Source organism: Panthera leo, chromosome A2 (genome assembly GCF_018350215.1).
Source record: "Panthera leo isolate Ple1 chromosome A2, P.leo_Ple1_pat1.1, whole genome shotgun sequence".
Lineage (NCBI taxonomy): Eukaryota > Metazoa > Chordata > Mammalia > Carnivora > Felidae > Panthera > Panthera leo.
The window spans coordinates 124,049,974-124,076,408 of record NC_056680.1 but is presented as its reverse complement, the minus strand read 5'-3'; the positions used below and the strand labels follow the sequence as shown (position 1 = coordinate 124,076,408).

At 39.8% G+C, this 26,435-nt stretch overlaps 1 protein-coding gene across 2 annotated transcripts in view; it reads right to left on the bottom strand.

Moving 5' to 3' along the window:
- Positions 1-26,435, bottom strand: part of NPSR1 (neuropeptide S receptor 1) — a 160,213-nt gene that overhangs the window by 112,479 nt on the left and 21,299 nt on the right. For both annotated transcript variants that reach the window (XM_042921855.1, XM_042921865.1), the window contains exon 2: positions 11,476-11,608. In XM_042921855.1, coding sequence (XP_042777789.1) covers positions 11,476-11,608 — 133 coding nt within the window. The remainder of the gene's footprint in view (positions 1-11,475; positions 11,609-26,435) is intronic.

Sequence of the window (26,435 nt, the reverse complement as noted above, 5' to 3'; positions counted from 1 at the left end):
ATTTTATCTCAATGAAGCTGAAAAACTTTTAAAAGTAAATGAATACGCAGAATTAAAATAAATAAATGAATTAAGTATGCAACTCAAAAATACAGGAAAAAAGTGAAGAAATAGGCATAGGCAGGTCATAGTGAGCTCCACCTACGACCTTGAACACCTCAACACCCCTGGTCTCACTTCTCTTGCCTTGCTGAACCTCTCAATTTTCTCTGTTGTCAGATAATTAACCAGAGGGTTTTGAGGGTGGAGAGTTCCTTAGTTCATCAGTAAATTGCTCTCCAAGAAGTGCTTTGAGGCACAGCTAATTTTCTATACTAATATGATAAGATTTGGCCCTATCAGAAAAAGGAAGTTATTTGAATGTGTGCCAAAAAATATGTTTTCTATCTTTCCTTTGTTGAACTCAATGGGAGTTATTCTCATTAGCTCCTCTTCTTTATTGCGTTTGAATAAAACAGACAAGTCAGTCTTGAAGATGATAAATGACTAATAAATTTTAATTGGCACTTTAGCTCATAAGATATAAACAGTCATTAAATTCATCCAGAAAATTGTTAGAATGGAAGTGCTAAAAATTGCAGAATGTGCCAAAATAGCAGCTTCAATAGCTTCTGGTTTCCTTCCATTCTTAAGACTAATCCTATAACCAAAGGTCCTAATGGAATTTATAGAAAAGAATTAGTTAAGGTTTTTTTGGAAGGGGTCTGAAATGTGGAGAAGAAGTAAGTTAAAACATATGAAAACACACAGATCAATAGTATAGTATGGAAAGCCCAGAAATAAACCCCCTACTCATATATGGTCAATTAATCTCTGACAAAGGAGGCAAGAATATTCAATGGGGAAAAGGCACTTTCTTCAATAAATGGTGTTGGGAGAACTGGACAGCTACATGCAAAAGAATGAAACTGTCCACTATCTTACACCATATGCAAAAACAAATTCAAAATAGATTAAAGACTTGAATGTAGGACTGAAACCATAAAAGTCTTAGAAGAAAACACAGGCAGTAAACTCTTTGACATCAGTCTTAGTGATATTTTTTTGGACCAGGATTTGCCAGCAAGAGCAATCAAAACTAAAATAAAATGGGATCACATCAAACTGAAAAGCTTTTGCATAGCAAAGAAAGCAACTAACAAAACAAAAAAGGAACCTATTGAAGGGAAGAAGATATTTGCAAATGATATATCTTGATAAGAGGTTAATATCCAAAATATATAAAGAGCTCACACAACTTAACATCAAAAACAAATAAATAATGTGATTAGAACATGAGCAGAGGACTTGAATGGACATTTTTCCAAAGAAGACATCCAGATGGCCAACAGATACATAATAGATGCTCAACATCACTCATCATTGGGGGAATGTAAATCAAGACCACAATGAAGTATCACTTCACACCCGTCAGACTGGCTATAACAAGTGTTAGCGAGGATGTAGAGAAAAGGGAGCCCTTATACACTGTTACTGGGAATGACAACTGATGCAGCCACTGTGGAAGACAGTATGGAGGTTCCTCAAAAAGTTAAAAATAGAAAGACCATATGATCCAGGAATTCCATTACTGGGTATTACCCAAAGAATATGAAAACCCTAATTCAAAAAGATACGTGCATCCTTATGTTTCTTATGTTTATTGCGGCATTATTTTCCATAGCCATATTATGGAACAACCCAAGTGTCCATCAATAGATGAATGGATAAAGATGTGAGATCTATCTATCTATCTATCCATCTATATATATTTATCTATCTATATCTAACTATCTGTATTTAGATCTATCTATCTCTATACATAGATAGATCTAAATACAGATAGATCTATCTATCTATATATATCTATATATGATCTCTCTATATCTATCTCTCTCTATCTCTATCTCTATCTGTATATGATGAAATATTACACAGCCATAAAAAAGAATGAAGTCTTGTCATTACACAACATGGATGGATCTTGAGGGTATTATGCTAAATGAAATAAATCAGGCAAAAGACCAATACCTTAATGATTTCACTTACATGTGGAATTTAAAAAACAAAACAAACCAACAAAACAAAATAGAAAACAGACTCATAAATATGAGAAACAAACTGTCAGTCACGAGAGTGGGGAAGACCTGAGGCCTGTCCAAATAGGTGAAGTAGATTTTAAAAAGGTATAAGCTTCCAGTTATAAAATAAATAAGTCATAGGAATATAGACTATAGCATAAGGAATATAATCAGTAACATTGTAAAAACTTTGTATGGTGACAGTAGGTAAGTAGACTTATAGTGGGGATCATTTTGTAATGTATAAAAATATCAAATCACTATGATGTACACCTGAAACTAATAGGGTATTATATTTCAGTTATACTTCAATAAAAAACATAGATATGCAAAATTAAAATACTTCTTCTATTCAAATTTTCTGATAAATGATGTGTTCTTTGTTTTCACAAATGTATGAGTACTGCTATAGTTATTGTGGAAGACAAAGACAAATTAAATTTCTTCTCCAATACACTGGCTAAAGTAGAAGAAAATTCTCCCTTTTAAATAAGCAAATTATACTTGAATAGGTACATAAGTATCATCAACGGATGAACAGAGAGGACCCCTGCCTTCAAGGAACTGGGTATGACTCTATAACTAGTGCAATCAGCAAGGCTTTTGTTTTCAGGGACCTTCTTAAATAAGACTCAGTATGGATCTATGTTGGTGGCTTCTAGAGCATTTGTCTCATGACATTTTCCATCATCTTTTAGTCCTGGGGGAACTAAAAGGACATCAGCCAATTTGAAAGACTTAAGAGTGTCCTTCTTTCATAGAAGTCCACTTCTATAAACTCTTATAAAAAAATAAATAAATGCTCACAAGATTTAATCATGAGACTATTCATTGCATAACTGCTAATAAAAGCCAAAACTTGGGTGGGAGGGATGCACACAGTCAACAGTAGGATTTTATCGACTTAACGGGACAATCATCCAAAGGGTCAATGTAGTACACAGAGAGCGTGCCAAGATAAAAGGTTAGAAGAAGATAGTATGACACTCTGGAGGAGGCATTGTCAAAGCAGAGGAATAGCTAGTCAAACAGATTCACTGTCTAAACTTCTCAGTTCTCTATGGAAATTAAAGTATGGAAGATAAGCTATACCAGAGACTGCCACATACCTCTATTCTCTCATTTTTCCTTATGAAAAGGAATCTAGTTTTATTCTGGCCAATGGACTCAGGTGAAAAACCAACAAAAGCACTTATTCTTCTTCAATTAGAGATGGTTGATGAAACACAAGCAAAAATTAATGGGTGTGAGTTCTGGGAATGTCAGCTAAGAGAGAGACAGATAGCTGGCATGGACCCTCCTCTCTTCCCTCTTTCCTCCCCTCTTCCTTCCTATTGACTAGACTTTGTGCACGATGGCTGGAGTTCTAGCAGCCATCTTGAACCAAGAATGCTCCATACCGTGAAATGACCTTGGGGATGGAAGTCCTTTAATAGAGTAGAAACACAGAAGTACATGGTTCCCGGTGATGTGGAAAGACAATATGAGCCCTGGACTGCCCACCTCAAGAATTCTTTACATAAGATAAAAATAAATCCCTATACACTTAGGCCACTATTATCTGGATTTTATGCTTGTGTGGCTGAATTTAATTCCAACTGATTTACCAACTAAATAAATGAAAGATGAAATGGAAATCCAAAAGTTTTTCAAAGAATCACTCAAGCCTACTTGAGTCGCTAAGTAAGTGGCTATTGTCAACAAGTGAGTGATGATGGAAATATTATTTAATGAATGGCATTAGTATTGCCTTGCCAAATAATAAGTATTAGAGCACATTTTTCTCCCTCAAAAAAAGCCAGGTACAATGTTTGGATTTATTTTCCAAATATTTGTGCCATTTATGATGTCGGCTGAATCTGATGATTTAAGAATATGTTTATATGAAAAGGTTTGGCCATCCTTCAAAGCAACATTTGAGAGCCAAAGGCACATCTGAGCTAAGTATACTGTCCTGAATAAAAGAGTAGAGCAGTTGAGGGTTGCAATGAACTTCAGGCCTTTTGCAGAACTTTCACTCTTTTAGTAAGTGACTCAAAGGATTTTAAATTAATCATCCCATTCATTTCATTTCGATGAATGAAACAACCATAGCAGTACATTAGCAGCTAGCATTTATTGAGCAATTACTATGTGCCTTGCACTGTATTAAGCACTTAATTGATATCGTCTCATTTACTCCTCTCCACCACTCTGAGAAGTATCCTTACTTTTCGGATTAGGAAACTGATATTCAGAGAAATTGCCTTTTCCAAAGGCACAGAGCTAGGAAGTACAATTGCTGAGACTCAAGCCCAAGTCTGAATAACCTAAAACACCTGGCAAAACAAAATGCTCACCCAAAGAGGTGAGTTTGTGGACATTTTTATGAATTTAAAAAAGGGGTTTTATACAGTGGTTGATAGAATACTTTGAAAAGATCATATCTCCATTCAGAATGTTGATTAAAATAAAAAGGTAAAAATTTGCCAGATCTAGCTCTTCCTAAACTTTGGAACCATCACATTTGGTTTGCCTTTATGTAAATTCCCCAAGGGATCAGAAATACAAAAGTTTGAAATGGGTGAAGTTTGTCTTCAATAACACTGGCCACTTCCCCACTCCCTGCCATCCACTGCCCTCAGGGCCCTTCTCTTTCTATGAGCTTTCAGAATTTCATTCCGTACTGGGAAGCAACGAGCAAAGTGAAACGTGGGATATGTTTTCAGAGTATTTTCACTTTAACTGAAGTCCAAGAACTGGTTATGCTGTGACAGACATTTTAGCCAATGTCAACAGGTTTGCAAGGCGTTGGGATGGGACAGGAGGATTCCTGGTGTCCCATCCTGCATGGGCAGTTGTCACTAGTTCCAGTCCTGGGACTCACTGTGCAGACTGGAAATCCAGCCAACTGGTCAGATACAGATAGTTTTAACTTTATCACAAGCACTTTCAAAATCCTTTGAAGTTTATATTCAGCTCTTACGTTCTCCTGCCTCTAATGACTTCTATGCTCTGGCTTGGCCAATTTCCCTTATTTATTAAATACATTGGCACCAGGCTCTCCATTTTGCTCCATCCAACCAGCTTCCCATTGTCCTGAGGTGTTTAAGTATGCCCACGGATCACTCACCCACACACAGGCCTCTTGGGAAGCCCATTCTGTAATGATTAAAAGCTCACGACTGGAAGAAAGACTACCTGAATTTGAATATTTTGTCCACCCTCACTGCATGACCTAGGGCAAGGTCTGAATATCTTTGAGCTTTAATTTCCATGCCTGTAAAAAGGGGATTATGGCAGGGCTAGGTCATGGGACTATTGTGAGGATTAAAGAAAATAATCTACACAAAGCATTTAGTATGTAGCCTGGTACATGGTGAGCATTTAATAGAATTTAGCTTCTCTTATGGTGGCCCTGTTTGCTAATGACTTTCTCTGTGACTCCACTTTAGCTCCCCGATACAAGGGAGACACTGAGTTGTATCACCTCTGTAACATTCACCAGAGGATACCTTGATTGTTGAACACACACTCGCTGCTTTCCAGGCCTCTTCTTCAGGGGCTCTCACTAAACCCATCTCAAGACTGTGTGGCCACCTGTCATTCCTTGACTCTCCACTGTCTCTGTACTTTTCTGACCTGTACTGCTTTCATTTCCTTCTTTAACAAAATTTTTTTAATGTTTATTTATTTTTGAGACAGACAGAGATAGAGTGTGAGCAGGGGAGGGACAGAGAGGGAGACACAGAATCTGAAACAAGCTCCAGGCTCTGAGCCGTCAGCACAGAGCCCAATACGGGGCCTGAACTCATGAACCATGAGATCATGAGCTGAGCCAAAGTCTGATGCCTAACCAACTGAGCCATTGAGGCGCCCCTTCATTTCCTTCTTTAATCAGGGTCTCTGTGGCCCAACATTTGTATCACGCTCTTGAAAAGAAGTTCAACTTCCTTGCTTTATTGTGTTCCCCTGTTACCAGCAAAACCTGGCCATGGGCTAATTTAAGTATCTGTTTTCTCATTCTTACACCTTGGGACTTTTGCATAAAAGGCGATGGTGGACTGAACCAAGCTAGCATGCTAGAGGATAAGCTCAAGGTAAAGCCTGAACATCTTAGCAAGGCATCCAAAGCTCCCATTTATTGTTTATGGCCACACCTTATTTCTTTCATCCAAGACCTCCATCCCCCCATACCATGTTCCACACATTCCGGGTCACCTGTAATCTTCTAATACACCTAGCTTTTTCCCTCTGTTATAATCTGAATATGCCTCACCAAAATTCATATGTTAGAGCCCCAGCTCGGATGTGGACGTGGCTGTATGTGTCGATAGGGCCTTTGTGGAAGGGGTTAATGTTAAATGAGGTCATAAGGGGAAGGCCCTGATCTGATAGGATTCGTGTCTTTATTAGAAGAGATACCAGAGAGCTTGCTTTCTCTCTGTCCACGCGAGGACGTAGTGAGAAGACAGCCCCCTGCAAGCCAGCAAGAGAGCTCTGACCAGAACCTGACCATGCTGGCGCCCTATCTCAGATCCCCAGCCTCCAGAACAATGAGGAAATATGTGTCTGTTGTGTAAGCCACCCAATCTGTGGTACTTTGTTGTGGCACACTGGGCAGACTAAGACATCCCCTTCTTGATGCCAAGAGGAAAACACCTATAAGATTTTAGCTACATTTATGCAAATGTCTTGGCCTCACAGGGACACACTAATAATAGCAGCATCTTCATGTGAGAACAAGTCATTCATGCGGAGGTTAACCTAGCAGCCTTTGCTTTAATACCACCCTGACAGGGCCAGTGTCTTGTCTGATGTTTCCTCATATAGAGAAGCCTGGTACATGTTCCTCTGAAGGAAAAATCTTAGTGATAGGCAGATACGAATGTGTGCTGATTTTGACTTTTCTCCTTAATCTTCCTGGTCATCTGATAATCACGTACACTGGGTTATATGGATTAGGCTTGATTTCATTGGGAAGTTTCCTTTATATTTTCATTTGCATTATTATTATTCATGAGGCATATAATGATTCAATGTTTTGGTTTCAGTAGTTCCATATAATGGTTTATAATTTTCAAGTTATAATAAAAGCCCTAACATAGCATTTATTTGCAAGAGAACACATTTTATTTTATTTTATTGAAAGAGTTTTTTTAAATGTTGATTTATTTTCGAGAGAGAGAGGGAGCAAGCAGGGGAGCAGAGGGGCAGAGGGAGAGGGAAACACAGAATCCGCAGCAGGCTCCAGGTTCTGAGCTGTCGGCACAGAGTCCGATGCGGGGGTTGAACTCACGAACCGTGATATCATGACCTGAGCCAAAATCAGATGCTTAAACAACTGAGCCACCCAGGTACCCCAAGAGAATGCATTTTAAAACTTTGACAAACATGTGACTTATCTAAACCGTTATAAATGTTAAGCTCCCCATCTTGCTTTCACTCTCCCCAACCCCATGCAAAAAGCTTGATGTTCCCTTCACATATTGAAAATGGGATTCATACTATGGGCTGGGCTAGAATTTTATAATGGTGCAAGCTTTTCAAATTCTGATTTTAAGATTTTATATAACAGCAGTTGTAAACCAGTGGCCCTTAGGACAAATCTGGCCTGCCAGAGTGGTTTGTTTGATTAGTATCCCATTTGACAAGAATTGAGTTTGAATGCCTGTAGGTGGGGCATGCATTCTCCAGTTCCCCTGGGTGTCCACCTTTGCCTGTCCCTTCCCTGGGCTCTTTCACACATTTGCTTCTGAAGGCCTTTGAGACTGCAACTCCTGCTCTATATTGAGGAGCTGTGTTTTTTAAATAAAACATTTACTGATATAAACTACGTAAAGTGCACAAATAATTATACAACTTGGTGAATTATCACAAAGCTACACACCTGTGTGACTACAATCAGCATCACCAAAAAGAACATTAATAGAGCTAGAGTCCTCTTGTCTTCACTCTGTTCCCCTAAAGCAAGTGCTAAGACAAAGATGTGGGCACCTGAGCTATGAGAAGCACAGTGAATATTTGGATTTCCGACATGTAAATATAGCTTCATAAGCTATCTTTTGGTTTGTGCGTCCTTGTTTTATTATTTTTCATTCTTTTACTTTCCTTCTAATTTTATTTTTTTCTGTATCATTATTTGTAAGGTATACGTCTCTTATAAGCAGATTAAATAAAGTAGGTATGTCTTTTTTAAAACTATTTTTAATGTTTATTTATTCTTGAGAGAGAGAGACAGAGCACAAGCGGGGGAGAGGCAGAGAGAGAGGGAGACACAGAATCCGAAGCAGGCTCCGGGCTCTGAGGTGTCAGCACAGAGCCGATATGGGGCTCGAACTCAAAAACCATGAGATCATGACCTGAGCTGAAGTTGGACACTTAACCAACTGAGCCACCCAGGCGCCCTATAAAGTAGGTATGTCTTAAATCTACTCTGACCATCTTATTTTACACTAAATGCAATTACCAATATATTTGAGGTGACATGTATCAGCTTATTTGCCCTACCTATTCTAATAATTCTGATATTTTTCTCTCAATTTCTTTTAGATTAATTATATAGAATACATGCATATTATATACAAATACGTACATCTATATGTATGTGTATATTTTAAATATTTCACTTTACATGTTTTCAACTGCTACTATTATGCATATTTATAATTTGGGGATTACCCTATAGGTTTCAATATACCCCTTGACTTCTTAATATCTGACACAAATTAATGCTTTTACTACATCCAAAACAATTCAAGGAACTTAAAGTTCTTTAACTCCCCAAATCCCTTTATTTTGTTTCATTGTTATCACGTATATTTTTTTCACTATTCTTTGTTTTAAATTCTGTATTATTAAAACTTTTCTAATGTATGTAAAAGTAAGGAGAATAGTATGAGAAGTTCAAAGTATCCAATGTACTCACCACCAAGCACCAACAAAAATCAGTCTTGTCCTTGATATCCCTACCTAACCATGCCCTCAAATTATTTTGAGGCAAATCTAAGATGTGTTATCAATTTACTTGCAAACATTTCAGTATGTACCCTTTAAAAGATAAGGATTCTTTTAAAACATGAGATAAACCATGAGTTGACACACATACTTTCTCAATTCAAATTCAATATGGGAATTTTACTTAATGTCATCATTTTCATGTGTTTCAATTCTCTTTATATTTATTTGATTGTTTTCTGATCTGTTGACCTTTATGGTGCTTTATGCACCTGAGTTTTGATGTCTTTCAGGGTTTTGGGGAAACTGTTGGTCATTATATCTTGAGATATTATTTCTGTCCATTCTGTCTTACCCTTTTGTGGGAATCCTTTTCACTGAGCCCATATGTTTCTTACCTTCTGTCTGAATTTTCCATCCTTTTGTTTTTTCATGCTTCGATCATTATTTTCTGACCTATATTCTAGTTTAATAATTTTCTCTGCAGTTACATCTAATTTGCTGCTACACCCATCTATCGTATTTTTAGCTTCGGTTATTTTACATTTTTCAGTTTCTAAACTTTCAGAACCTTGGCAAAATTTCTTCTCTGAGAACTCTTCACTTAAAATGGCCCTGATCTGACCCCTTGAGTTTTTCCAGAAAGAATTAACAAATTAAAAAAAGACATGAATATTCATGAGAAATTAAGCCCAGGTTATACAGCAGACTATGGATTAGACTAGAATACACAACTTTTCTCCTTAACAATAGATGGTGATATTTCAATGATTCATTTGTTGATTTTTTTTGTAACACTTTAAATTCCAAGCTGATATCCTTGCCGCCTCTAAGTTCTTACATTCTAAAAAAACACACATCTCTGTAGAATGTGGGTTACAACACAGTAATTAAGGAAATTTAATGAAAGTAAGTTATTACATCCTCATCCAGTGATTTTGCATTTCAGCTTTTGCTGGATGATCCTGATTATCCTTTATTCCTACAGTCAGGAGTGAAAAGTGTGGCTCCTGTTTGCAGGAAAGATTGAAGGAGTTTTCTTCCATCATAAGCATCACCTCTGTGACACAAACTTCTCTCCCCATGTCTGTATTTCTCAGTAGTGCCTTTGTTTTTCATCCTGGTCTCTGTAGCCCAGCTTAAGCAGATGGGCTTGCTACACTTTTTTTAGGAAGATATGGGAGAATGTCAGGCTATCAACAACGTTTAGCTAAGTTTCTCCTCTAAGTTATGGTGCCATATTTTTCCCGTATTGTGGCTCAAGACTAAACCCCACAGCCAGTGCTGCAATGGAGAATATAGCATAGGTTGAAATGTACCAAACAGCCCATTCTGATGGTCATCTACCATTGCTTCTTGTTAGCACTTAATTTTTTTTTTTTTTTTTTTTTTTTTTTTTTTGCATTTTCCCTATAGTCTGATTCAAATTAAAGTCATATCACAGCCATCTTGTTCCCAGAGCTCAGGAGTCCAAGCCTGTCTTAGGCTGGACCTTCTAGGAATCCCATCTGTCCACTCTCTTCTTTGGCCTGTAGAATAGGCCTCTCTCCTTGATTATGTTTTCCTTTCGAGCATGACCCCTACCAATTTGGGCTCTACCCATCTCTGTGGGAGTCTTTATTTCACAGATCATTTTTAAACTTGAGAATATTTCACCATTCACCCTTTAAGTGTGATGCATTCACACTTCAACTATACTGGCCATTTCCCAAATCCACATTTAAACATCCCGATCCCAGATATTATCTTCTGTCCTTATACTGTGCCCACCAGTGGTGTTACATATAACTTATATTTCCAAAGCAATGTCCACAGACATAAATCTGCAAAGTACTTGAGACTTCACATTTATTATTGAATACAGATGATCCTGGTCCATTTTCTGGAGTATATTCTCTTTTTTCTCTTGTTTTAGAGAGAGAGGGAGAGAGAGAGTGGGGGAGGGGAGACAGAGAGAGAGAGAGAGAGAGAGAGAAAGAATCGTAAGCAGGTTCCATGCTCAGTGTGGAGCCTGACACAGGGCTGGATCCCATGACCCTGGGACTGAATCATGACCTGAGCTGAAATCAAGACTCAGATGCTTAACCAACTGAGCCACCTAGGTGCCCCTAGGATACATTCTTTAAGCTCATAATATGGTATGATATTGTACTATCACCTTAGTGAACTATGGAGGCTGCTGCGTAGAGGAAGGGTGGAACCCTAGAGAACCCCTTGGTGGCACTAATAATGGTATTTTCAAGTGTGTTGTAGAGTGAATTATTTTTATAATGGAGTCTTTTGGATGTACAGATGTGTTAAAACTTTCTGAAAGAAAAATTCACACGTGGGTTTTTTTATCCCTATAGAAATCAGTCTCAAATTTGCCAATGCCTTTTGGACTCGATAGTATGCCATTTCTATTGGTAAAAGAATTGAAAGCAAGGAGCCATAGGAATTTGGAAACAGCTTATTCTCTCCCACCCGCACAGTTACTTACCTGTGATAGCCAGCTGAGTCACAAAAAAGGTCATTCTTGACTTCTTCTTCCTCCTCCACGTAGAGAACAGCACCATGGAGTTTCCAACAATGGTGAAAACAAACAGGACCCACAGAGTTATCAACTGTTCAGTCTGTGAGAAACAAAGCAACACAAAACCAGTGTACTAGTGAGGACCAGGGTACTTTACAGAATGCAAATCTCAGGCTTTGTTCCTGGAATGTCTTCCTCTTCGTGTTGAATCCTCACCTGTCAAAGCTCTACCATCAAGAGAACAGAGACGCAGTGGTCCTTATTTACAATGATAGCAGTGGAAATTGATGCAACCTTAAGAAATCTATTTGGAAATATACATCAGGAGACAACAAAATGTATATATATTCTTTGGCCAAGCAATTGTTTAAGTCTACGTGAAAGAATTCAAGGTGTGAAAAAAAAATACTATGATAGAAAAGATGTGGATATTTATTGTAAGAATAAATTGCTAATTGTTCAAAGATAACAAGAGAAGTAAATGAAACACTTCAATTCAGTGAACGATTATGTAACTATTAACAATGAGGACCAGGAAGATTATGTAGTGACATTAAAAATGCTTATACTATAATGGTAAGTTGAAAAACATGATACAATTATATATTGGGTATGATTATAACTGCAAAATTCTACATGTGAAGAAAGACTGAAGTATACTAAAATGCTAAGATGGGTTATTTTAGGGTAGTGTGATTATGGGTTATCTTTATTCTTTTTCATTTGACAGAATTTTATAATACAGTAATATTAAAGTTCCACAGAGTAATGTATAAATAGTAAATAACAGACAAATGAGGAATGCTACTCATTTAAAATGCCAAGTCTTTTGCAAGGAATTTTCCATGATTTCTTCAAGTGAAGCTTTCCATCTGTTTAAAATCTATGGCCCAGAATAAGCAGAGGCCCAGGGCACTGGGGCAGCCTGGACACAAGAATAAAGCAGAACAAGGCCATGGGTGGAAAGCATGGGGCCAAGAGGATCCAGAGGCAAGCTTGAAGTCAAAAGCCAAGAGACATAAGCTCAAAGGATCTGGGCAGAATGCTGGTAAGAATGCATACGAATACTGGAATCTGAAGTGCAGCTCTTACTTGGTGAAGATAAGAAGAGCCTGAAGATACCCATTGTGATGGTAAAATTTCATGTGTCAACTTGAGTAGGCTACAATGACCAATTGTTTGGTCAAACAGTAATGTAAAATGTTGCTGTGAAGGTATTTTGTAGATATGACTAACATCTACATTCAACTTCATTTTAAATACAGCAGAATAACCCTCCATAATATGGGTGGGATTCATCCAATAAGTTGAAAGCCTTGAGAGCAAAAACTGAAGTTTCCTAAAGAAGGATTTCTCAAAGAATTCCTTGAGAAACATAGAAATCAGGCCTGAGTTTCCAGCCTTCTGGCTCATTTATGGATTTAAGACTTGCCAGTCCCACAATCACGTGAGCAACTTTCTTAAAATAAGTCTCTCTCTCTCTCTCCCCATTGGCTGTGTTTTCTGTGGAGAACCTTAATACACTCTAAATATCTGAGGCATCACAGTAGCACTTTTTCTTACATTAAATTAACTTTAAGTTATGCAGTGACAGATGGATTAATTCTTTAAGATCTATAGAGGTGCCTGGGGGCTCAGTTGGTTGAGCTTCTGTCCCACTCTTGATTTGGGCCTAGGTCATGATCCCAGGGTGGTGGGACTGAGTCCAACGTCAGGCTCCATAATGAGTGTAGAGCCTGTTTAAGACTCTGTCTCTCCTTCTGCTCCCCTCCCCTGCTCTCTCTCTTTAAAAAAAAAAATACTATAACAATTCAGGGGCAGCTGACTGGCTCACTCAGTAGAGCAGGTGCCTCTTGATCTCAGAGTCATGAGTTCCAGCCCCACATTGGGTGTAGAGATTACTTAATACAAAATTGTAACAATTCAGATAAAGCTCAAAGCCCCTTTGCTTCTACTCTCTGTCTTGATCAACTCCTTCTCCCAGAAGGCAGATATCATTTTGATTACATTATCTTTCCAATTACACACAGACATACACACACACATATACCCATAGCAAATAAATAGTATTTTGTGTGTGTGGACAGCAATCTGATATGTACTCTACTCTCTATGTATTGTGCATATTGCTTTTTTCGGTCAGTTGGAGAATTGGCTACATAAAAGGTGGTACTTTCATATAGGGCAGTAAAATATTTCAATGAAAAGAAATGGATTAGATTTGCCAAAACAAAATAAGGTGACGGTGTAGGGAAGCCTCTAGCCTGAAGGAGGGGAGGGAGCTGGGAAGCGTACTGAGTCAGCTCCATTCTCTGAGCCCCTATTCTCCCCAAGCATCACTGGGGTTCCCTGGGGCTGCCACGTAGAAACCTACACCTGCTTTGCTGGGTTCCAGGGCTGGGGCAGTTTCTCATGGTTTCTCCTCCAGCCCTATCCTTTCCAGAAGTCCAGGCTGGAGCTCACATGTCCCTCAGTCCTGCACTTTGTAATACTGATATTTAGGTCCTCCATCGCAGATTTACAGATGGGTTCCTGGGGCCCTGGGCAGAGGTCAGGAGTGAATGCAGATGGTGGGAGTAGGGGGAATAGCGTTAGTGGCAGTGCCAGGGGGCTGGCTGCACATCTAGAATGGGGGGACCACAGGCTTGATGACCTCTTTGAAGGGCTACTTTGAAGGGCACAGGTGGTCAATACCCCACCTCCAGCATGCTTACTTCATCTCCCCTGATGAGAACAGTCTCCGATCAGTGCCAGATTCCAGATTTTTCTCTGGTCTTTTTGTTACCAGAAGGGTCACCTTCTTCTGGATGATTCTTCTCTCTAGCAGTCTAGATATGAACAGCATTGAGAAAGCATCAAGAGTGAAAACTATTATGAAAAAGGTTAGTCTGAGTGGAGTGAGGGAGTGGTTTTTGTAAGAGAATTCTCTCCTTTGAGATAGATGGGCAGTTGTCAGGAGCAGACACAGCAGGGGAAGCCTTTGATGTACCAGAATGATGTTCCCCTTTCAGCAGCTAGCAGGTAGGTCGTAGAGCATAAATAGGTGGTTTGAACTTGGAGGACCTACCTTTTAAAACTTTAGAGCAACTTGGGGACCAACGTAAGAAACTAGATGACTTAGACGTCTGTTAGCAGAAGGTCTCACTGCCACTGTGAGGCTGAGAGCTGATACAGTCGGGGGCCAGGGTGGGGGATGAGACACCTATGTCCCCAATATGGTCCTAATATAGTGTGCTATCAGGGAGGGTGATGGGGTCGTGGGGTGTTTATGATTCAGGAAAAGACGAGGAGCCCCTAGAGCTGGTGGTGTTGGAGATGTGGGCACACAAAGTCCTGCCAAGCCCCACTGAGAATACAAATGAGAGATTTTCCAAGATTTTCTCCTGTTTCTTTCAGGAAATGTCTCACAGGGAAAAACGCTTTGATGCCTTCAAGAAATTCCTTTTTTCAAATTATAGGACACTGGGTCCTGTCCAGCAAACCTTCTCAGCCCGGGCGATGGTGGTGTGGGGGGTTATTTCCACGCTTGTCCAGTACTGAGATGATTTCTGTTAAACTCTTTTAGCCTCAGATGAAGAAGAAAGGAAGAAGTCAGAATGTTTGTGATGCTTCTTTGCCAGATCGGGAATCGAGATCTCCACGGTGAGTGGGCAGAGAGCAAAGTCTCAGAGCAGACAGAGAAGGAGGCACGTTTCTCTGCCGGCAGTGGTTGAGTGTCAGGAAGGTGGTGGATACAGGGCTGTTTTCCTTACTGGGTCTCCGTCTTCACCAGCACCACCTATGGCCCTGGTCGGCTGCCCACATCCCTCAGCTGGATGATAGCTGCTTTCCGTGTCTCCCCCATGGAGTCTGCAGCATTCGGTGAACTTCCCACAGAAACTCGCCCCACCTCAGCCTCTGGACTCCCTGGGGCCAGACTCTTCTCATTGCTTTTCCAGGGAGAGACTCTTCAGTGAATCTGTCTGCCCTTCTGTGAATCTGTCTGCCCTTCCCTCAGAATGTCTTACCTACTCTCTACTTTATAGGGATTCTTCCCAGTTTGCAGAGGTAGGGTCAACCTTCTCTGTTTTCTACTTCTGACACAGAACTTTTTTCAACTAAAATTGTACTCTGAAGGCCTTCTGGATGAGAACTGGAGGGATGAGGAGATTTAATCAACGGAACTCAGGTAAATCTGAACTAGAAGTTAACGTTTTTTCCCAGAATGTCTCTCTCCTGACGCTCTCCTTTCCTCACATAACGTTAGTTACTGCCTGCGGTAAGTACGGTCAGGCCTCATTTCCAGAAAAACAGCACTGAAGTGGTTAAACAGTTTGCTTTTCACATGGCACATTGCCGATTACGCTGCTGAGATCAAAGTTCCGATTTCCAGAAATCAAGTTTCTCCATACTGGAAGACCTCTGGCCTCTCAGTGGGCATGGGGCGGCTGTTTTCTTTGTTTTTGTGCTGCACAATTCCGACCCAGGCATCCAATATCGTCAAAGTAGGCTTGGAGCTCAGATCTGTTCTGCTGGGAGCACAGAGTGACAAACACTGCAAATCAAATTATCCTGCTTAGATATATCAGTGAATTGGAAGTCAGGCCTCAGGAGGGCTGGCACACTCAGTGCTAGCTTGGCTGAGCCTTTTCTTAGAAGCTTGCAGTAACTGTTTTGGGCTGGTAGACCCAAGGCTCTCCGTAAACCGGTCAGGGTCTATTCTCCTTGGGATTGGATGATGTCTACAGGGCAGGCTGAGCAGGTCCTGTGAAATTAGGCCCCCTGCTCTTGCTTTAGTGTTCTCTATTTGAAGACAATCTCACCTTACCTCAGAAGCTTCAGGAAATTTCCAGATGGAAGACGCCCCCCCCCCACCTCCCCAAAGCCCTCCTTGCTTTCTGGAGTCTTCCTAAAAGCCATGTTTACTTCTTTGTTTATTAATTCATTCAAAATCAATTAATTGTCTATAGTATAAGGCGTTGGCATTATAAGGGAAAATAAAACATGTAGAGTATATAAATTGTGCTCGGCCAAGTTTAAATCCTGTTTCAGTCAAGTAGTACAAGGGGTATTAAGTATGCAAACACTTACTTGTGGGATCATTTATTCATAGTGTTCTTACCCATGTGTGCACAGACACATAGACCCACACAAATCCCACGGTAATATGAGGATTTGGAAAATTACAACAATGGGAATTCAGGAAGTAAGTTCAGGGGCGTTTGACTGTCACAATCTGGCGAGTGATGTGTAGAAAAGTGGGTAGACTTCGAAACCAGCCCGACCTGGGATCAGATTCTTTGTTACTTGCTAGATGTGTGTTACATTGGTAAGTGACAATCTGAGTCTATTTTCTCATTTATAAAATGAAGATAAAGATAAACTCTGCCAGAGGATACTTGTGATGGATACATATGATGATGAAAACGGAGACTTCTAGCTCACAGCTTGATGCATAGTATACGCACAGTAAAAACTGGTTTACCTCCTTCCTTAGTTTCCTATACTACACATAGGTTTGAGGAGTCATTTATAAATAACTCACAACCTTTTCAGGACGATGCTTGAATTCACCCTGTTCACGCCATTTTCAGTTACAGTCTATTGGAATTTCACCTGAGCCCAACCAGCTCTCCACCCAGACCCCCTTCCCCCAGATAGGGATGGTGTTCTAATACCATTCTCAAAACTATTGCAGGATATAGTTGAGGATCAAATGCCCCCTAGTGGTCACATGAGGCAAAATTCCAGCCAGATGCTTAACCGGCGAATTTGAAATTTTGCAGTGACTAGAGACTACAGTGTTTTCAACTCAGCTATGTGGTTTTAGGCTCATGACTAATTGGTTTTCAAATTCAAAGTCATGAGGCCGTGCAGTGATGTCATCTCTTTGCAGATCAGAAGATGAAGAGCAGGGATTTAGAGAGATGGATTGCAGCCTTCACTTGATGATGCTGGTGCTGCCACAGGGCTGATACTTGGGGTTTCACTCCATAGAATAGGCTTCTAAGGCCAAAAGGACGCCCCTAAGGGCGGGCATTAGGTCCATGGCACCACTCCAGGCCGGCATTCTGTCTTCCCTGTAGAAAGTGCTTAATAAATATCTGTCGGATGGATACACATTTAATGACAAGTGAAAGGTTATTTAGAAGTATAATAGAACAGGTTATCTGAAATGGGAATTATCTCAAGAAATACATTTAGTTGGGTGATAGTAATTAATGCTGGATATGTCAGATTTGTCTGGAGGAGAAAGCACGATTTATCCAAATCCAAGGAATGGGGATCCACTTTTCCAGAGGAGTCCTGGAAACCAGAATTTTTTTAAAAAAAAGCCTAAAGTATCTTTAACAATTATAGGGTGAATGGAAACTAACATTATTTGAGTGAATCACATTAATCTAGCATGTGACTCACTTAGTTTGTCATGTATAGGAGATGTACTATAAGTGTTTGTTCTTGATTGATTGTCATCTACCAACTATCATTTGAGAAGCTTTACATATTGCTCATGGAATTATCACAAACTGACCAATGAGACATCATTGTCCTCAATCTTATAAGTAAGGAAATGGGGCTCAAAAACTTAGTAGCCTGGGGCACCTGGGTGGCTCAGTCGGTTAAGCGTCTGACTTTGGCTCAGGTCATGATCTCACGGTCCGTGAGTTCGAGCCCTGCATCGGGCTCTGTGCTAACAGCTCAGAGCCTGGAGCTTGCTTCGGATTCTGTGTCTCCCTCTCTCTCTCTAACCCTCCCCCGTTCATGCTCTGCCTCTCTCTGTCTCAAAAATAAATAAACATTAAAAAAATTAAAAATAAAACTTAGTAGCCTGGAATATCTGGTTCATAAGTGATGCAGCTGGGATTTGAACACAGCTTTACTTGACTGAAAAGTGCATGCCCTGCTTCTATAGTGGTTTTCTCTTACAGTTTGGGGCCAGAGATGGTGAAGTCACCTCATTTACTTTCAATTTGCAGTTGGAAGACAGATCTTCATTTTTCTCTGACCTAAAACTTGTCAGTGGCTCAGGTTAGTTTCATGACTGTGTCCTACAGGGCTGAGTGTAAGGTCAGTGCTCAGTATGTGCTTGGATGGATGGACACTGGAGCAGTGTATGACTTCCACACAACTGTAATCATAAATATCATACAAGATGTAGCTGTATCATCTGTCCCAGGAATCATAGAACTTTCTGTACCCCTTACATTTTCATGGTTCATTTTATGGTTATTGTTATTTTTGCGATGTTGAAGATGAATCCTTCAGACACAGGAAGGAGCAAATATATCTTACTTCCCAGGGGAGGAAATGAAGTCTCGGGTTATGATTCAGCCTCAGTTCTCAGGGAGCAGGCAAAGAAACTCTGCTCCCCTGTCACTGAGACTCAGACGCCACCTGTCTTTCACAGCACTCAGGCTCTGAGGCTGCTCAGAGCCCAATTAATTTGCTTAGGTAGGCTGCAAATATCAAGCAAAGATCTGAAAATGTCTAATTTCACTGAGGATGAATCACCAGGCAATGAAGGGAGCACGCAATTTAAAGTGAGACAGGTAGGAACAGACTACAAAGCTCTGGATTCCTGAAGCTGCTTGATTAGACTTGAGGAATGAGACACATTCAGGGGATCTAGAAACCCCTGGGCAGTAGCCATTTCTGCACAGTTGGGAACCTCTCATTCAGGAGTTTGTGCCAACTTCTCCCCATGTCTCACCTCACCTGCTGCTTCAGACGCACTGCCAGGAAATGGTCAACTAGAAGGCTCAGAGGTAGGACTGGGCTTGCTCCAGGGTGCACACCTTGGCCTCTCCCCCACAGCCGCCTCTGCATTTTCACCACCCTCCCAGTAGCCATCTGAGAGACACCTTTGCAAATACAATTGAATTATTATCATCATCACCACCTATCTGCATTCACCTTTTCAAACTGTTTTACCCAGAGCTACAGGAATTCCATGTACGATTACCCAGGATAGCCTTCATTTCTACTACTCAGTTATGAGAAAATATATGGCAAAACTTTTAAAATAGTTACTGTTGCAAAAACAAGAAATTATAGAAAGCTACATATAAGTGCGGATGTTAATTCAAGTTTTAAATTTTCTGTAAAGCTTTTCATATCACTTTATATCACTTTCACATATATCACATATCACTTTCATATCACTTTAACAGGGGCCCAGGACACTCTCTTACTAGGGGCTGGTGGGACAAACTGACAGGGGCCTCTTGCTGGAAGAATAGAGAACGTGAATAAGAGGGGAGGTATTCCCACAGCCTGGGTCTTTTGAAGTTGACAGCACGGCTGTGCACAAAGATGGTCCCAAAGTGTTGTGAACCAAGAGTCATTCTGTGAACTCCTGTAGTATATTTGGTGGGGGGGGGGGGGGGGGGAGAGAGGGGAGTGGGTAAGGGAAGGCATTTGCCCTAAGGGGTTCAAGAACCTTGGTTCTCATATACATACATATATACATATATATGTATATACACACATACATACATATATACATATATATGTACATACACACATATATACACATATGTACATACACACATACATACATATATACATATATATGTACATACACACATGCATACATATATACATATATATGTACATACACACATACATATATATGTTGGTGTAGAAATGATAGACCAGAAGTGGAAAACTGTCCTTGAAATTGTGTTGCTGTGAAAAGAAACATACTGATTTGCTTTCTGTATAATCAATTCCGACAAACATTTATTGAGAAGCTAGTACTAAAGTTCAACATAGTCTGAGGAAGGAAGGAAGGCTAAGATAGGGAACTCACGGTCTGATGGTGGAGGCATATATGTAAAAAAAAAAAAAAAAAGTGTGAGCTACTATAATGGAGATTTTGTAGAATTCCAAATAAGGGGCATGTAATAGAACTGGAGGAGACACTAGTCATGGTTGGCCAAAAGGTATATCTTGGAGAAATTAACATGTGAACCAAGTCTGAAAAAATGAGAAGTAGCCAAGGAAAGAGTAGAATGCCTAGCAGTAGTGTAAGTGAAGGAGGACGGTAAAAACTCTCGGGTTAGTAGGACAGATAGGGGCCACTTATGAACATTAAGTGTGGTCACAGAGCAATGGAAGGCTTAATAATGAGAAACTGGACCTGTGTCCTGAAAAGCAACTTTTTAAAAAAAAATGGGGCCAGGTACATTCTAGCTAGATCTTTGTCCTGAGTTAGGAGAACTTACTACCAAGAGGAAAATAAATTCTCCATCTAGAATTGTCTTCACTGTCTGAACTGCCTTTGCCCTATCTCTCAACACCACCATCATGAGTGACAGAAGACAATTTTATCTCCTTCAAATTGGGACTGCACAGGGAAGTGATTCACTGCCTAACATTTATTTCTCAGTTTAGCCTCCAGGACGTATTGAATAACTGCATCAGCTCTTTCTACTCTGACAAGAAAGGGTTACTTATTGCTCTGGAGTGTTTTATCATTACTGCCATGGGTTATATTGCATGTTTAATTAACAATGTTAATTTCCCACTGCCTAATTGTTCTCATTTCAATCAGGGTTTGGTAGCATGGGACCACATTTGCATGGGACTGTCTGATTCAGCCTTTTGGTTACCTGTGAATGCTTGAATTCCACCAGCAACAGAAATACCACTGCCCCACATTCATTTCAATGTGAGTCCCTTCTTCTGATTCATTCTTGGCTCACAAGAGGACCTCTCGATTAATCACAAATAGGGTGTATTGGTAGCTTTGGGGCAATTAAACTCTGGGATTCCATCTGAATTCCCATAATATACCACACCACAGATATTAGAAATCATCTGAAAACCCACTGGGCTGCAAGTCCAGGTCGTAATTAATATTTGTTGAACAAACAAATGAAGTTCCTGCTATGTACCAAGAACTGAGATGAGCATTTAAATTGCTATTTGAGCTCCAGACCCTTGAAATATTAAAAAAAAAAAACTAACATTTGAGGCCACCTGGGTGACTTAGTCGGTTAAGTGTCCAACTTCAGCTCAGGTCACGATCTCACGGTTTGTGAGTTCGAGCCCCGCGTCAGGCTCTGTGCTGACAGCTGAGTCTGGAGCCTGCTTTGGATTCTGTGTTTCCCTCTCTCACTGCCCCTCCCCTGCTCATGCTCTGTTTCTCTCTCTCTCTCTTTCTCAAAAATAAGTAAACATTAATTTTAAAAAAAAAAAAAACACTAACATTTGGGTAAATTAGGTCCAAATCTCTATAATGTAGTAGGAACTAAAGTAATTACTATGTAATATACCAAAAACTATTCTTCTTGTTGATCCACATAATTTAAAAAAGCCTCCAGGAACTTGTTTTCTGTTCTGGAGGTACTAATAAATGGGGGAAAGTGTCCACGGAACCCTTCCCCTTGGAAGCCCACTGCAGTTCAGACTCTGATATTTTCAATCTGTAGTTTCCAGTCTATCTCACATTCGAGTAGCTAAAAGAAATTGGCAGGACTTAGCAGATGACAAGCAGGGGCAGACATGAGGCCAGGATATGGAGTAGATGAGAATGGGTAATAGAAAGGGGCACGAGAGGCACCCAGTATGAGGATTCCAGGGAGATCATCCTGAACTCCTGGTGACTTCACTTTCTGGGCACCTACGTTGAGTGGTTGGTCAACAGAGTATAAGTGGCTAATGAGTTACCTTGCACCCAATTCATACAGCTACTCATCTGCCTTGGTTTCCATTTGTCCTCTAATTCCCTTGTCTGCATTTCTGGGTCTCCTACATCTATCTGAGTCTTGCGAGCCTTCCCTGCCCAGGGTCACACACTAGTCCCTCCACCTCTTGTCAGTCATTCCGTGGGAACCTATCTGAGGCCTACAGATGTAACTACCTGCTTAGCTGCAAGCATCACTCCTATCTGAACCTCTTGGGTGTTGGTGGAGTTGGCCATATCACCTTGGGTTTATACCCAGGAGCCTCGGTTACCCCAGCAGGGACAAGTCCCCTAGAGACTGGTCCTCTAGCCCGATGCCTGCCCCTGTCTAAACCACCTTCCTACTCTTTAGCATGGAAGTTCAAGAACAATTAGTGGTTCAGCCCATCCCAACAACGATAGAAAAATGATGCAGGATTGGAAAAGTGGGTTTTCAAAGGAACAGATAACTCACAGATAACTCACAGGCTGCATGCATAATCCAGAAACCACTATCAAAATCTCAGTTGGGGGTTGGAGTGCAGAGAAATTCTAAGGGGAGTGAAAAGAGACAGGAGAAAGAAAGAAATGAAAAGGGAGAATCGCAGCATTGATCCCACTAAATTCCAGAGCCTGGCTGTGGCTCCAAAAGCGCATAACCTTAATTATTTCAAGACCACATCCCTCCCTCATATACATGGGCCATTATTAGAGAGACACGGGCAGCTCCCCAGACCCTTCCACGTGTGAGTCTCAGGGGCCAGTACATTCTCTGGAATCTTTCCCTCTTTTTGGCATACTTTGCTGTCACAAAGGTGTCTTGCTCTCAGATGCCTTTTAGAACCTCCCTTAAGGTTTCTCTGCAGAAAAAAGATATTTTCATTTGCTCTTATGGAAATGCAATGTGCAAAATATATTTAAAAGTCTGCATAGAGTATTTTATATGACTATTTTGTTGTTTCTGATAATGAAAGTAATAGGTGTTTGCTGTCGAAAATTTAGTAAAATACTTACCAAAGGCAAAAATCACCTTCCAGAGAGAACTTCTCACTTTCTCATTTTGGTATATTTCCTTCCATGTTTTCTCAGTATGTATCTACGTAGCTTATAAAACTTGGAATATATTATATATACAGTTAATTGTGATTTTTAAAAAGCTTTAGCATTGAATGAAAACAATGATTGATTGTTATAGGTGCATAATACTCCATCCTGTGGTTAGATCATTATTTTACTCTTCTACTACCAGATACATAGTGAATAAAACAACTTAATACATAAACCCATGTCTAAACTTTCTGTGAATATTTCTTTAGTATTCCTATGGCTCAATCCTGTAAGCAGAATTACTAAGTCCAAGTGCAGTGCAATACATCGTTTAGGCTTGCGGTGTATTACCAAATTGCTCTCCAGAAAACATGTCAGTTGCCCTGATTTATTCTCTTAACAGTTTTACAGAACTGTCACATGCTTTACGTAGTATTTTTCTTTAATCTTTGCCAATTTGATATGTCTCATTGTTAAGTTTGTATTGTTCAGACACTAGCAGACAATATTTTTTATATGTTCTTTTAGCTCCGCATTTAATCTAAAATTGTTTTTATTTCTTTTGCCCATTTTTCCATTAGAAATATCTTTTCCTCCTATGTGCTCATTATATATTAAAGGCTTTAATCATGTTATATTCATCACACAATTATGTACTATTATTAGCTATAATAGTAACAGACTTAGATCTGTTGCAAATAATTTTCTGTTTTTGTTTCCCTTTAAATTTTTATTTTTAAACTCAGAAAGTTCTTGCTCATCCCAAAATCAGTCTGATAATTACGCTTTTTTCTAGCTATTTTGTAAAAACTTCATTTCAAAATCCAAGTGAAACCGATCTTATAACCTTATGTGATATAAGAATCATCACCCACCCACCTTCTACTTTTATTGCTAAAATATGCATTCTTTCTTACTAATTTTTGTAGTTTCTTTGTAGTATTAAGTTCATTAATGCACAAGAACTTTATGTTTAGGTCAAATTTGTATTATTATTGATGCCAATTACTGTGCTATTTCTGAAATGTTTTTGCTTAATGCAGATGTATATTTATTAAGAGCTGATAGGGAAAAATGCCTCTTCCTCATTAGCATTTATATTAAAAATCTCTTCATTTTTCTCACCTGCTTTTTATAAGCTTTTGAATTATTTTATCAAAATAAAACAATCACATTGAAATTTTGGCTAAAATTGTTTTAGACATTATAAGGTAATTTGGGAGGAATTGACATCTTCACACAATTTAACCTTCCTATCCTGAAGCCCCACATGTTTTTTCATTTATTCAAATATTTTATATATTTCAAGAATTAATGCTATGTTAAAGTTGACTAATACTTTCCAGTTTATAAGGGATTCTTGTATTTTCACGATCCTTCCACAAGCCAACCAGGAGCTCTGACTTAGATATCTAGAGACTACAATTCTGTCCTGTCTCTACCATTTATTGGCTGTGTGACTTTGGGAAGATGGCTTTACCTCTCTGGGCTTCATCTGCCCAAACAGGTCATTCTGTTAGGTTATTCCGCAGGTTCCATGGGGAAAGAACATGATTTGGTAGAGAATTTTCTCAGGTGTGTTCCAGGACCATTGTCTCGATGGCATATTATTAGAGGTAACATCGTGATGTTCTGTGGTCAGATAAATTTGGGAACTTCTGATTAAGCAAAATTAAACTGCTTTCTTTACTGTAAGACTTCTCAGAAACTTAAATAGGCCACTACATTATATATGGTGATATATAATATGTGCATTTTCCCAGACTTTGTTGGCCACGGTCCACATAGTTAGAGTTCTGAGGAACATCTTTGTGGGGTTCTGTTACGGTGCAGAGAGCATGTGCTTCTGAACCAGATCCGATGGGGTTCACATTTTTGGACAACTGATTATTCTGTGAACTTATCTTCTATGAGCCTCACCTTTTCTCTCTGTAAATCAAGGATAATAATGCCTGTTTCAGAGTTACAGGAGCTGCACACACAGTTCTGATCACCAATAGCCCCTGCCTCTCCCAGAGGGAGGATGCTCTTTCCTTTCTCCTTTGATATCAGATCTGACCGCGGACTGACTTTGGCCAATGAATTGTGAGCAGAAGTGATATGTGTCATTTCTGGGTAGCAGCTATAAGAGCCAGGACAGGGTTCACATTTTCTGTCTGTCTTTCAGCCCTGGTATCATGGCAGCCTGTGTTGAGATGGAGCCTCCGTCAGCCTGTGTCCCTGAGTAACTACAATAAGCAGGGGCTCCTTGTTAACCCAAAATAAACATGTGGCATGAGCAGGAAATAAACATAATTTTAGCTGTCTGATAATACCTGGTTACTTGCTACCACCACATAACCTAGTTTAACCTGAGTAATGAAGGAGAAAATGAAATAATTGATGGAGAAAACAAAGTGCTTGGCGGGTAGCATTCAATAAATTATCCTAAGTTTTATTTTGGGCAAGTAGTGTCTGTATTCTTGAATACCTTTTGCATTTTTATCCCAACCTAGGAAAAAAAAAATCCTCAAAAAGAAATAATGCATTGGAAAGAAAATTAAATTTATCCTCAGTTGAAAGAATATCTTCTATTTGCATAGATTGCTATGTGTTGCCAAGGGCAATAGTCCACAATACTAGATGAAAGGAAGGAAACTTGCGTTCGGGCCCTAACAATATTCCATTTCATTTTTTATTAAATTATGAGTTGTGAATAATGGTCCTTGAGCAAAGACTTCGGCTCGATATCTGTACGTGAATAGAATTCTGAGTGCCGTGGGAGACCTCTTATCAGGTGCAGAGTCGGAACACTGCAGGCCTGGGTGAATCAGGGCTCCAGCCCAGCAGAGGAGCTGGGCAATAGCCTTTGGGAGCCAGAAAAAGAAGAATTAAGGGGAGCCCTTTTCCCCCTTGCTGTCAATTCTTCAAGGAACTCTAACAACTCCTCTAGACCCTGTGATCTTCACTATCTCAGTCCAGGATGCTCAGAGAGTAGGGGATTGTTTATGTTAAGCAAAATGCTCTTTAAAATGCAAATAGCCTTGGAAGGTTAAGGGCGCTGTGGGGAGAGACACCGCTGGGAAAGAACTCCCTTACTCAGAAAGGCTTTTATGCTGATACTTGGAATCAGCTTGTTGGGGAAGAATGTTTTTAGATGGAGGGAGGACTAGGGAAAAGAGGGAGAAAAAAAGTTTTCAAGGCAGAGCATGGAAGGTCAAAGCTGAATGCCTGGGCAGGCAGGTATGAGAGC